This window comes from Pinus tabuliformis, chromosome 2_2 (assembly GCF_031772625.1).
Source record: "Pinus tabuliformis cultivar Carrire ecotype Pingquan chromosome 2_2, CPIR1, whole genome shotgun sequence".
NCBI classification, from domain to species: domain Eukaryota; kingdom Viridiplantae; phylum Streptophyta; class Pinopsida; order Pinales; family Pinaceae; genus Pinus; species Pinus tabuliformis.
In genome coordinates, this window is record NC_142300.1 from 1,311,139,842 (window position 1) to 1,311,152,166 (window position 12,325).

Genomic DNA, 12,325 nt, shown 5'->3' on the forward strand with positions numbered 1-12,325 from the left:
TGCAAATTGTCATCATTGAAATCCTACTTGATTTCACTTTCATCCAAGGGAGAAACCACCATTTTTCCTTGGTGATGAAAAGGGTTCTCATACAAAGCTTCCAAGATTTCTTCATCCATAAACTCGTCATATCCATAAATATTTTCAAGATTTTGAATAAATTTTTCAAAATGATCACAACAATTTTGAACTAGTAACAGATATGGACAAGATTCTTTAAAATGCTCAAGAAATATTGTGTTAAAGTCCTTAAGAGAATAAAGTATAGCAGGAAGCAATTTCTCATACCAAGATCTTGCTTTTTCTTCTAAGGATATCATGAACATCTTCATGAATTTTAACTTTAAACTTATGAATATGCATATGAAACCTAATCAGATGCAAAACAGGATCATCTCTTCTTTCATCTCTGAATTTTGGCAAATAAGTCTGCGAGTCTACATGAGGAATGTGATTTGGAAAGCTAAGAAATTGAGCTTGATTCATAGGATCATACCTTCTGATTGAAAATCTATCTTTGCTTCCAGTGGATTCTTTAGACCAATTTGAAATTGTTCGGAGTCGCCAGGTGAATATTTCAACCTTCTTGTGTCTAATCACTTTCCACCAACAACAATCAGATTTGAAACTTGATAGTCTTTCGTGGGGAAGATGAAACCTTTCATTTCCCTAGTATGGTCACTAGAATGTTATCACTTCGTAACTTTCCTAGGCTAAGGAAGAAAACTACAAAGGTAACCACAAACGACTTTTAAAACTGGGATCTAGCCCTTCTAGCTTTAGAGAGGTATGATTTAGATTTCTGTTTTTAAGATCTTAGGTTAGTTATTAGGATTTGAGGTGGGTTTTTCAAAATTTTGGTTGAAAGATGATGGAAAAGTCCATTGGGCATGGAGTCATAAACTTTTGAGTAATCAAGTACAAAAATAATAGAGTAGCTATAACAGGGCAGGGTAGGCAAACTCCTAGATCTTATGGAGTGCTTGTGGTGTGAACCAGATGAATGATATTTAAGTTCAATTAAATATAAAGCATACACTAATGAATTCTATACTTAATATCAGAAAGAAAACATTTTCAACAAGCCATAACAGAGTACACTTAAGCAAATACGACACTTAATCTTCTTGCAACAATAAGGAGGGAAAAACCATATGGAAACTGAGAGAAAAAAACAATTTTACATGAGAGAACACATCACCAATTGCTTGACACGGGAATCCTGGAACAAAACTTTCTCTATATTTATGTAAATTGATCACTTTGAGTACAATCCACGACTTACATTAATGTAGAGATATTTTCTTCATACATAATACAACAATTTCTGAGCCTCATTACAAAATATTTATAGACTTTGTCTCGAATAAATTTGGACTTCAAATAAAATTTATTACAAAATAATATCTAACAAAGATATAAATATATTTTGAAATAGAACTAGAAAATAGGAATTCTAGACAAATTCGATTGTTTTGTTGAAACTTTGAAGGGAATATGTTGTTAAATGTGGCTACTTCTCGAAAAAATATGGAAAACAAACTAAATATAAAAACAATCACTAGAAAAATGTAGGAAATTTGGAATTGTTGGAAAATCTTCGGCCTTCAAAATTGAAATTGCTTCATTAATGCTAATCCTCTACCTTGGAATCTGGAGTGGTTGAAGTTGTTTTCAAAAAACTTGTTAGCTACCCTTTCAAACTACCAACTCCTCTATTCATGCACTCAATCTCATTGTTGTAGACCCATACGCCTTTAATTCTCTGTATTATATTATCGGAGAAATTCCACATCGTTGCAATGCTTCGACACTTCTCAGTCCCTTGGTGCTTAGCTCCTTTGGCATTTGCTTTCTCATATTACTGGGCCAATGGCCATCGTCTTATTGCCATATTGGAGCCCCCTTTGTTTCATAACTTCTGGGAGTTTCTGATTTCATCTTGGCTCCTTTTGCTTAGCCCTCCTCGCATTTCTCGCCATAGGAGCGAGAGTTGTGACCTGCCACTTAGCTTTAAGGTGCTAGGGTGTTTTTCTCCTGTCAAGGGCCATTGGAAAGCTAAAATAAGACCCACCTTCATGATCCTCTACATGAAACCTACAACTATCATGGGAATCCTTCTAAGTCATGCATTTTCCCATCTGATTGATATCAGTGCCAACATTCATGCACAATACTAGCACAACCACCATCAATTGTCCAACACTCACTCATGACACCTCAATGATGACCCCTTAGGGACCTTACAATTCAAATAAAGACTAATGGACCTCTTTTGACACACATATTTTCAATGACTTGACCAATTTGAGACCTTTGTACAAAGACAATTTAGACTATAATAATTGGTGAATTTATAGGCTAAAATTTACCAGCAGATTCACAAAATAAATAACTGGACAGACAGACTTTGATTACCTATATTATAGGACCCTAACAGGGTGAATGGTTCCATGCACATAAGAGTCCCCAAAGTTGTCATATTTTTTGTGGGTGGCCTTGAAAGCATATCAACCAATTTGTTTATGCTTCCCTTCTTGTACTTGATCACCAAATGAAATTGTTGTAGAAACCCCATGATATAGTGCTTCTACTTCTTCACAACTTGTACCAGGGCATAAAGCTCCTTGTCGTAGGTAGGGTAGTTAAGAACTGTCCCATGAAATACTTTAGAATGGTAGCATATAGGCCTTCATCCCTACAATGAGACCACTCACAATGCATACTCACTTGCATTTGTCTCCACTTCAAAGGGTTGTTGCAAGTTTGGTAATGCCAAAATTGGTGCTTAACTGATTTTCTTCTTTAGCTCATCAAAATCCCTCCATCGTCCCTTTCCCCACTGGAAACTCTTTCCACTTGTTGTTATGGCATGGAGTGGTGTTGCTATTGCTGAAAATGAGGCTATAAATTTCCTCAGGTACTGTGTTTCCCCAATGAAACTCTCGACCTTAGAAACATTAGTAGACACCCGCCATTTCAAGATGGCCTCCATATTGGCAGGATCTATCTTCAGCTCTCCTCCACCTATCACATACCCTAGATACATCAAATATTGTTGTGAAAACTCACACTTCTTGAGATTTTATAGAAATTAGTGCTTCTTTAATGTCTCCAACACCTGTGTCAAATTAGAGATATGCTCCTCCCAGGTAGCATTGTACAACAATATATCATCCAAATAGACAATAACAAACGAATCTATAAAAGTGTGTAGTACATCATTCATTAATATCATAAACATAGTTGGTTCATTGCATAGGCCAAATGGCATGACTAACCACTCATACAAACATTTCCTGGTTTTGAAGGCGGTCTTCTATGTATCTTCTTCTTTGACTCGAACCTGGTGATATCCAGACTTTAAGTCCAGCTTGGTGAAGTATTTTTCTTACTGCATCTAATCTAGTAGATTATCTATCCTAGGAAGATGGTACCTATTCTTAGGGGTGATTTTTTTTAGCACCCTGTAATCTATACACTTCTGTGAAGTGCCATCCTTCTTTGCCACAAATATGATGGGTGGCCCACATGGTGATGTACTCGATCGAATGGCACCCTGTTCCAACAGCTTCTACAACTATTGCTTCACCTCACTTGCTTCTATAATAGACTTCCTCTACATCCCAATGCTTGGAAATGGGGAGTCCAACAATAACTGGACCATGTGCTCCAGTTCCCTCTTAGTTGGTAACCCTTTAGGCTCTTGAAACAAATCCTTGTATACCTGTAGCAACTCTTATAGTTGTTTTTTTTTTGTTTCTTAATACACCCCTCGAGGGATTCCTTAACTCTTACTAACTCTTCTACAGACTTATTTTCTCTTAAAAATAATAAAACATACTTCTTGCTGGAACTAATCAATTTATTGGCTTGGTTAGCACTTACTAATGAAATTTTTGACTTGCCTTTGTGCACATTGATGATGAGCGATTTTCAATCTTTGATGAATCAATATTGGTTGTTTCTCTGGATGAATATTTCATCTCGCATGTACATGTAGGGACTCCCAAACACGAATCTACATACATCAAGGGTAACCACAACTAGTTCTACTTCATTAATAAAACAACACTGATGGAAAATCTAATTTTTCACTGTTTTTTTACCTTGAGGTATGCATCCTTTTTTACCCATCCTAGTGAATATGCGTTTGGATGATCACTAACTTCCAACCCTAACTTCTTGTCCAGTTCTGCTGCAATGATATTTGCTTGCGATTCTGAGTTAATGGAGCATCAATCTTTCTCTTCTTGACATGTATCTTTATATGGAATAGTTTGGTCATCTATTTCTCTTCCCGTTGCTTAAGGCTACTCAGGTTCACCTTCTCATGCGTTGACATACAAATGATCTTCTCATCCACGTCTGAGCAATGTTCAACTTGGTTGCTCGAATTAGTGGCCATGAGATTCTTTTTCTTATTTTCTTTCATTTTGTTCTTTGAGTTTAGCTCTGGATGCAACTTCTAGCATTTGTCCCCTGTATGGTCATTAATGTTGCAGTAGTTGCAATGGTTATTGGGATCTTTGCACTGGTATGTTTTGGTTGCTATATTTTTATCTTTCCCCCTTTTTACTCCTTATTCCCCTCCTTAGAAGTGTCTTGTTGCTTCTTCTGCTTTGATCCACTTGTTTGCACTCTCTTCAGACCTGTTTTTTCTAGGTAATGTGCCTATACAAAAGCCTTGTCCACTAATTTGGCCTTGTATAGCATCACTTGCTCCCACAGATGGCGATGTAGACCCCCCAAATACTTGAGGAGTACATCTGAGTTCATTAGGGAGATACTCAACATTATGGCCATCTTTTTGAACTCTGTGGTGTACTCCTGCACACTTTACCTCAGCTTTTGCTCGGAATAGTGCCACCAGATCCACTGGTTTTCTATGTACCAAATAGGGTAAAATTGTGACTTAATGAGGGTTTTGAAGTCCTCCCACTTAATTACTGGAGGCTCTCCCTCCATCCTTGGTGTCTTTGTGTGGATTTACCACCAAGTTAGGGCATGGCCCTCTAATTTCAGTTGTGCAAGTGAAATATTGTGTTAGGGAATGGCCCTCTTACATATTTAATGACCTTATTGATAGTTATTCTGATAGCCATTTCTCTGCAAGGGGTGGGCAGGCATAGTTTGTGTTTTTTTGTGTGACTAGGTTGAACCTAGGTCGGGGTTAGCCCATTTATTGGATGGAATAAGACCAATCAACCCACAATGGGATGCTTGTCAACAAGATAGTGTGTGGCTCAGTCGAACCTAGACACCCCTTGGGAAGTTTAGTTCTCCCAAAGTGGCTTCCATCCTAACCCCTCCCCATGATGTTTGAATTTGTGACCTGGAGGGGACTAGACCCCATGCAAACCAATTGGTCTACACCTCATGGGTATATGATTCTGGATTTTAATAGAAGGATTTCTTATTTCGCTAGTTAAAATTTGATGGTGGAGGAGGTCTACAAGTTCAACTCATATATTAGGGTACTAATTCAACATATTACCCAATCTACATATATTTAAGAAAACTTTTATGTGAGGCCTTTATTAAGGTCTTTGGCATTTCACAAAGGATTTATTTAATTTAATTATGTATTTTTATATAGTGAAAATACAAATAAAATTTATACAACTAAATTATCATTATTTGTTTGTTTAGTTCAACAACATACTTTTTTTGTTTTTGTTTCAACATATTTTAAATAAACTTAGTGAATAACATAAATACCTAAGTTTCATGACTATGTTGTGGTACTTCTTCTAAGAGCACTCGACTCAATATCATTATATTGAAGAACTAAATATATGTATCAAGAGTTATTTATTATATCTAAAAAATTCTTACAAATAACATAAGGAGTTATGCCACAAAATTGTTTCTTCAAACTAAGCATACAATATAGAAAAGTGGGCACCACGATACTTGGAGATCAATTTAATTGAGTGTGTGCCTCATTTCTTACTTGTTAAAGATATTAAATCATTTGTGGGTTTTAGGTGAGCCATCTCAACCAATATTTCAATCCTTTTGCAAAGGACTATTGTATATAAATGGCATATCCATCCCAATATTTCAATCCTTTTGCAAAGGACTATTGTATATAAATGGCATATCCATCCCAATATTTCAATCCTTTTGCAAAGGACTATTGTATATAAATGGCATATTCATCCAACAACCTTTTTACAGAGATGCTAATGTAAGATTTCTTAAATGGCGCGTCTACCTCAGTTGTCTTGACCACAGAGCTTTTCACAAGTACTTTTACAAAATTCATTTATACAACAATTCTATTTGTAATCCAATTTGTGTCCATCTTCACAACAACTTACTCATAAAAGTTGTTTGTCTTGACCACAGAGCTTTTCACAAGTACTTTTACAAAATTCATTTATGCAACAATTCTATTTGTAATCCAATTTGTGTCTATATTCACAACAACTTACTCATAAAAGTGGTTTTTCCCAAGTGCCAATGATATCTTTAGTTGATAGACACCTCATAGTTTTTGTGTTCATAATTTATTTGTTGGAGAGTAACATGTATTTGGATTGGAATTAAATTTTGTAATTGTATTTAGATGTTTGACATTTAAAATTATTATAAATATTCAAATATAATTCAATATAAAATATAAATTTAATTTTATTATATTTTTAGATTTTAGAATTAATTACGAAATAAAAATCTTTTACCCATACACAAACTAACATAATTACCATATAAATTCAATTAAACTAACTAAAACTACATATAAATTCAATTAAAGTAACTAAAACTACATGCAGAATCTATACAAAGAAAACAGTTACTCTTATTAAAAAAATGGTCTCATTTTAAATTGATTTATTTACTTTAAAAATTCTATTAAAATTTTAAATGGATAAAAAAATAATTTAATGGAAAACTTAAAATCTAATTATAAGACATTAACCTATTGCAATACTCTTTCCTTCTTACAAAATATGCATATTGAATATGAATAATTAATACCGTACCCTCTGGGCCTCCGGTGTGGATGCCGTGAGAATCGTGTACTTCTATCAGTACTATATTAACACGGAACTGTTTATTTTAAACCCACTTGCAATTGCAAATAATAAGTTACAGAAAGAAAAGTAATTGCGTGGCTGTGGTCAAATATTCTCAGCTAGATCAAATACACACTATCATTTACTCCCGTCTCCATGTTTCACTTTCCATGACTAAAGTATGGAAAGAGTTCTCAATGGTCTCCCATGTGTAGCATATATAAATACCAAGACATGCTTCAGGTTATAGCACATGTGGTGGCCTTGAGTTATGTATGCATCAATGTTTTTCTTTATGTATTAGAATTTGTATGTATTTAAAATGTCATTATTAAGAAAAAAATATAATATTTTAGAGGTTAGTTTCATTGCAGTCTATTGCAGTTTATGTCAGTGAAGTGTTTGAGAGGTAGAGTGTTTAAAAGGTTATGAGTTCAATTTTCTCGAAATATTCGTTGAATTAAATTCTCTAAATTAAATTTCCAAAAAGTAAATTAACCCCATATATATATATATATATATATATATATAGAACTTACAATGAAATTGTTAGCTTAATAGACTGAATAGCTTCTAATTATTTCTCTGATCATCCGCAGAAATCTATATTAAACCTGGTAATGAGAAAAGAGAAAATTTTCAAACTACAAGAGGAGAAATGGCATCAAAGAAGCACGCTGTTATGGATAAAAAGTGGAGACAAGAATACATTTTTTCCCATCAAGTGGCATCTAAAAAGAAACAAAAGAATACTATATGGATAATAAAAAATGGCCAAGGGATCATTCTCTCCATAGTTGAAGGAATAAAAAAAGAAGCTTTGAAGCATTTCAACAATCATTTCAAGGAAGTAGAAGATGATCACATGGAAGACAAAATGGAGCTAGTCAATTTATTCCCATAGATGGTATGTGAGGAGAATGCAACTATGATGGATGATCCAATCTCGAGTGAGGAGCTGCCCCAAACTCTCAAGAAAATGGCCAAGGACAAGAGTCTAGGGCTTGATGGATGGCATGTTGACATATTCCTACACTTTTTCAAGCTTATGGGTCTTGAGCTGGTCAGAATGGCGGAAGCTGTTAGAATTTCTGGGAAAATTCCAGGGGCATTCAATTCTACTTTTTAAAATTAATCCCCAAAAAACCTAAATCTCTTTCATTTGATGGATTCAGACCCATTTCATTATGTAACTCCGTATATAAGATGATATCCAAACTGCTAGCCAATAGAATCAAAAAAATCTTATCCCCTCATATCTCGTTGGAGAAATTTGGCTTTTCGTCTAATAGAAGAATCCAAGATGTTGTCTCTATTGCTCAAGAGTGCATGCACTTGATAAAATCCAGAAAATTAAAAGCATGTATGCTGAAAATTTATCTCATTCAGACATATGATTGCGTGGATTGGGAATTTCTGATCATGATCATATATAAAATTAGCTTTGCACATAGGCATGTTCAATGGATTAAGGCATGCTTCTCCACTGCTTCAATGGTTGTCCTTATCAATGGTGAACCCTCTTCATTCTTCAAGATACATAGGGGGCTTCGTCAAAGCTATGTGTTGCCTCCCTTACTCTTCATACTTGTAATGGATGCATTCAGTAGAGGTATAAAAGGCAAGATGGAGTCTCGTCTTATTGTGGGTTGTAAGGTTGCCAACAATTGCACATTGTCCCATATATCATTCGTGGATGACGTCCTCTGTGCGGGGATGGCAATCATAGAGGAATGAACATCATTCCACAAAGTTTTTGATCAAGTTGGAAAAGCCTCTGATCTTCACATCAACAACAACAAATAAGAGATTATCATAGATGAGGTTGACTCAGAATAGATACAAAATATTGTAGCGTTATTTGGAGTGAGAATCCGCCCCCTACACATTGGCTTTAAGTATTTGGGATGCTTTTTAAAAGTAGATAAGCACAAAAATCAGGATTGGGATTGGTTACTTTCAAAATTTGAAAAGAAAATTTACTCCTGGGAACATAAGTGGCTTTCCCTTGGAGGTCGGGTCATAATGATTAAGGTTGTTCTACAAGGCATTCTTGTATATTGGATGCACCTCTTTCACATCCCATAGGCAATCATACACAAGATCGACAGCCTCATCTCAAGATTTCTTTAGCTTGGTTCTAGTATCTCTAGCAAGATACATCTTATGAGGCTATCTGAGATCTCTAAGCCGACACATTTGGGTGGATGGGGCATTTTGGATACTAGAAGGTTCAATCTACCTCTTTTGGAAACAAACTTATGGAGGGTATTCAAGGAAGATGGTTTATGGTAAAGAATTTGTTTTGGTAAATACATCTCTCAGAATAGCATGGAGGAATGGGTTAGAGTAGGGGTTCCCTCAAATGCATGTTCCTCTATCATATGGTGGAGCCTCAAGAAGGCAATCCCATGGTTAAGTTGTAACTTTCTTTGGCTAGTCGGGAATGGACAAAATATTTTTATTGGAAGGGATGCCATTAAGGGTGTATCTAGATGCCATATTCTCTCAACTCCATTGATTCTTTTCCTAAAACAACAAGGATTGATACTCTGGACAACATGTGGATGGGGGACTATATCCCACTGTTCGCCTTGGTATGGTCCAATGCATGGAATCTTGGTATTCCTCATCTCTTTGAAGAGGAGTGGGAAAGCTACCGAAACCTACTCTGCCAAGCGGGCATCACTCTGTCACAACGTAGGGATCATCTTGTTTGGAATGGCCACATAGTGAATGGGAGGATTTGTGCCAAGGAAGTATATACACTCATCTCTTCATTCATCACTCCCCTTCCTTATGCTCACTAGACTGAACATATGTGGTGTTGGAAAGTCCCTTTAAAGTTAAAATGCTTTGTTTGGTTAACCAGCCACAATTGCATTTTGACTTGGGATATGCTGATCAAATTAGTATTTATTGGTATTGGAAAATGCATTCTTTACAAATCGGATGGGGAAGACTGCGACCGCCTTTTTGTGAAATGTCCTTTTGTCGGTGTTGTTTGGGAGGAGGTTTCCACTCTCTTGGGAGTAAACATCGCTTGCGAAGTATTTTCTATTACAAATTGTCTCATATCATGGGCCTAGCATGCCATACCTTACAGGGTTGTCCCATTTTATACATTTTTGGGGATTTGGCGAACTAGGAACAACCTCATTTTCGAGGGTAATGTCACAGATAACAAGATGGTGGCCCTCAAGATTGTTGCATACTTCAATGAAATTGGTCCATGGCATCCCAAGGCTCCTTCTCGATCATTCACATTGGTTGATTTGGATAATATATTCCCCATATATTTATTTGATGGTGCATTTGTAGGGGGAAGATGTCCCTGTGGTGTATATCTTCGTATTGAGCCTGCTTCTCTAGATCATTTTTTTGGTCTGGTGGGTTTGGAGAGAATTGCATCGCAGAGATGATTACTTTATGGGGTGTTCTTCATTGTGTCTCTTGGATAGGCATTGAAAAGGTTGTGATCATTGGTGACTCCCTCTCTATAATTCAGTGGATACAGGGCAGGTGTGATTTGGATGTCCCTCCTCTATGCAACTGGATGCAACGAATCCAAGACCTGAAGTCTACCATACCTAATGTGTCATTTGAACATGTATACTGGGAACAAAACCTAGAGGCAGACACTCTTTCCAAGCACAATGTGGCCCTCTCCGATGGGCATATGATTTATGAACATGTAGTCTATGGTATCATTTGTGGCCAAGGCTATTTTGAGATCTAAAGGAGAGATGTTCTGATCTCTCACTACCATTTTGCCATTTTACCTTCTGTTTTTTCCAGAAATTTTGTACTTTGTTTGTCTATCCCCGTTTTGTTATGTTTTTTGCTCTCCGTTTGAGTATATTTTTGATAGAATTTGAGTGTATTTTTGATAATATTATTATAATGTTCTAATGAATCATTTTTTTTGGGTTATATTTCTAAAATTTACTATCTATGGTGGGCAAGGCTTGTAATAGACGTATACTGATGTGATATAAAACAATCTTCACTTGTAATAAAAACACGTTTATGATATTTTCTTCTGAATATATATATATATATATAAAACTCACAATGAAGCGTCGTCGTGGCTTTCAGTGGTGTGGTTATTATTTGCGGTGGGAAAAAAGTTACAACTTTTCATTTTTCTGTTTGATAAAAGGACGATTAACAAAATCCAAAACTTTTAAGGAATGGATCGAAATTTGCTTTTCGAATCTCTTTCCTTCCTTAAGTAATTAAGATTTTAACCGTAGATTTACAATGGAGAAGTCACGAAATCATTAAGCTTTAACAACTTCTATGTTCTTAATATAAAATGTGTATAAAGTACAATTGGGATCAAATCTGATCATCACTGCGGTTCGAAGCCCGCTGCTCGGCCCCCTTTCAATTGGGCTATTGTTGCCCGTGTCATAAACAGGGTAAGGGACTAACTTTAATTTGTACACTTACACCCCCTGCGGACGACCTAAACATTGGGAACTCATGGAAACTGGTTTGGTATAATCAAGACACTTCGACGATCGTATCCAGCTTCGCTGTACAGTGTTTTCTCGGAGACCCAAACTGCGACCGGGCAGACTTTGATTTATTACTTCCACACCCAGATCTCGATTTCATTTTTTCTTCTTCTCCCCCTGCGGATATTTCTCCAATGTGTGGGTTTGTGTAGGAGCTGGGCTGAATATAATCTCCGATCCCATATTTGGTGCACATCTTTTGCAGTGTAGAATTAGCCTTGTAAAGCAAACAAGCCATATCTGACTCGGAAACCACAAACTGCAGCTTCTTTCGCGGAAGTAGAAAGTATATTTGACCAACCTGTAACTCCTGGCAGGGGAGAAGCTCCCGCATCTTTTGGCCGATGTAAAGGCAATCGGAGTTACAAATAAAATGGTCCGGGCTTTCTATTAAGATCTGTTGGGCCTTTACAGGACGAGGAAATTGGTAAGAGCTGCCGTCCATCAATATAACAATCGCTGCAGGTGCTCCTCCACCTCCTCCTCCCAATGCTGCGTAAGAGATCACTGCAGATGACATGCAGATTCCCATCTTTACGAGCCTTTCAAACTATGGCAACCTTACTTGATCAATGTCGATCTCCCTCAAATCTGCTAATACGAATGGCTCCTTCTCTCTCTTTGTTCTCATCTATAAATGATGAGCAGGAGGAGGGAAATGGAGAGAATTTATAAAGAAGAACTTAGAGGTCTGCTGATCTGTCTGCCAATAAATTAATCACAAACGACAACTGCAGGTGATCTGCTGAACTGTTTGATAATAAACTATCCACATTT

The 12,325-nt window shown here is 36.4% G+C and overlaps 1 protein-coding gene across 1 annotated transcript; it reads right to left on the reverse strand.

Annotated features, from left to right (window-relative positions):
- Window positions 1-11,534: 11,534 nt before the first annotated feature.
- LOC149198341 (uncharacterized) lies at window positions 11,535-12,080 on the reverse strand. Its single transcript, XM_089409013.1, has one exon. It carries the CDS (start codon window positions 12,078-12,080, stop codon window positions 11,535-11,537), a length of 546 nt encoding a protein of 181 aa, XP_089265139.1.
- Window positions 12,081-12,325: the final 245 nt, after the last annotated feature.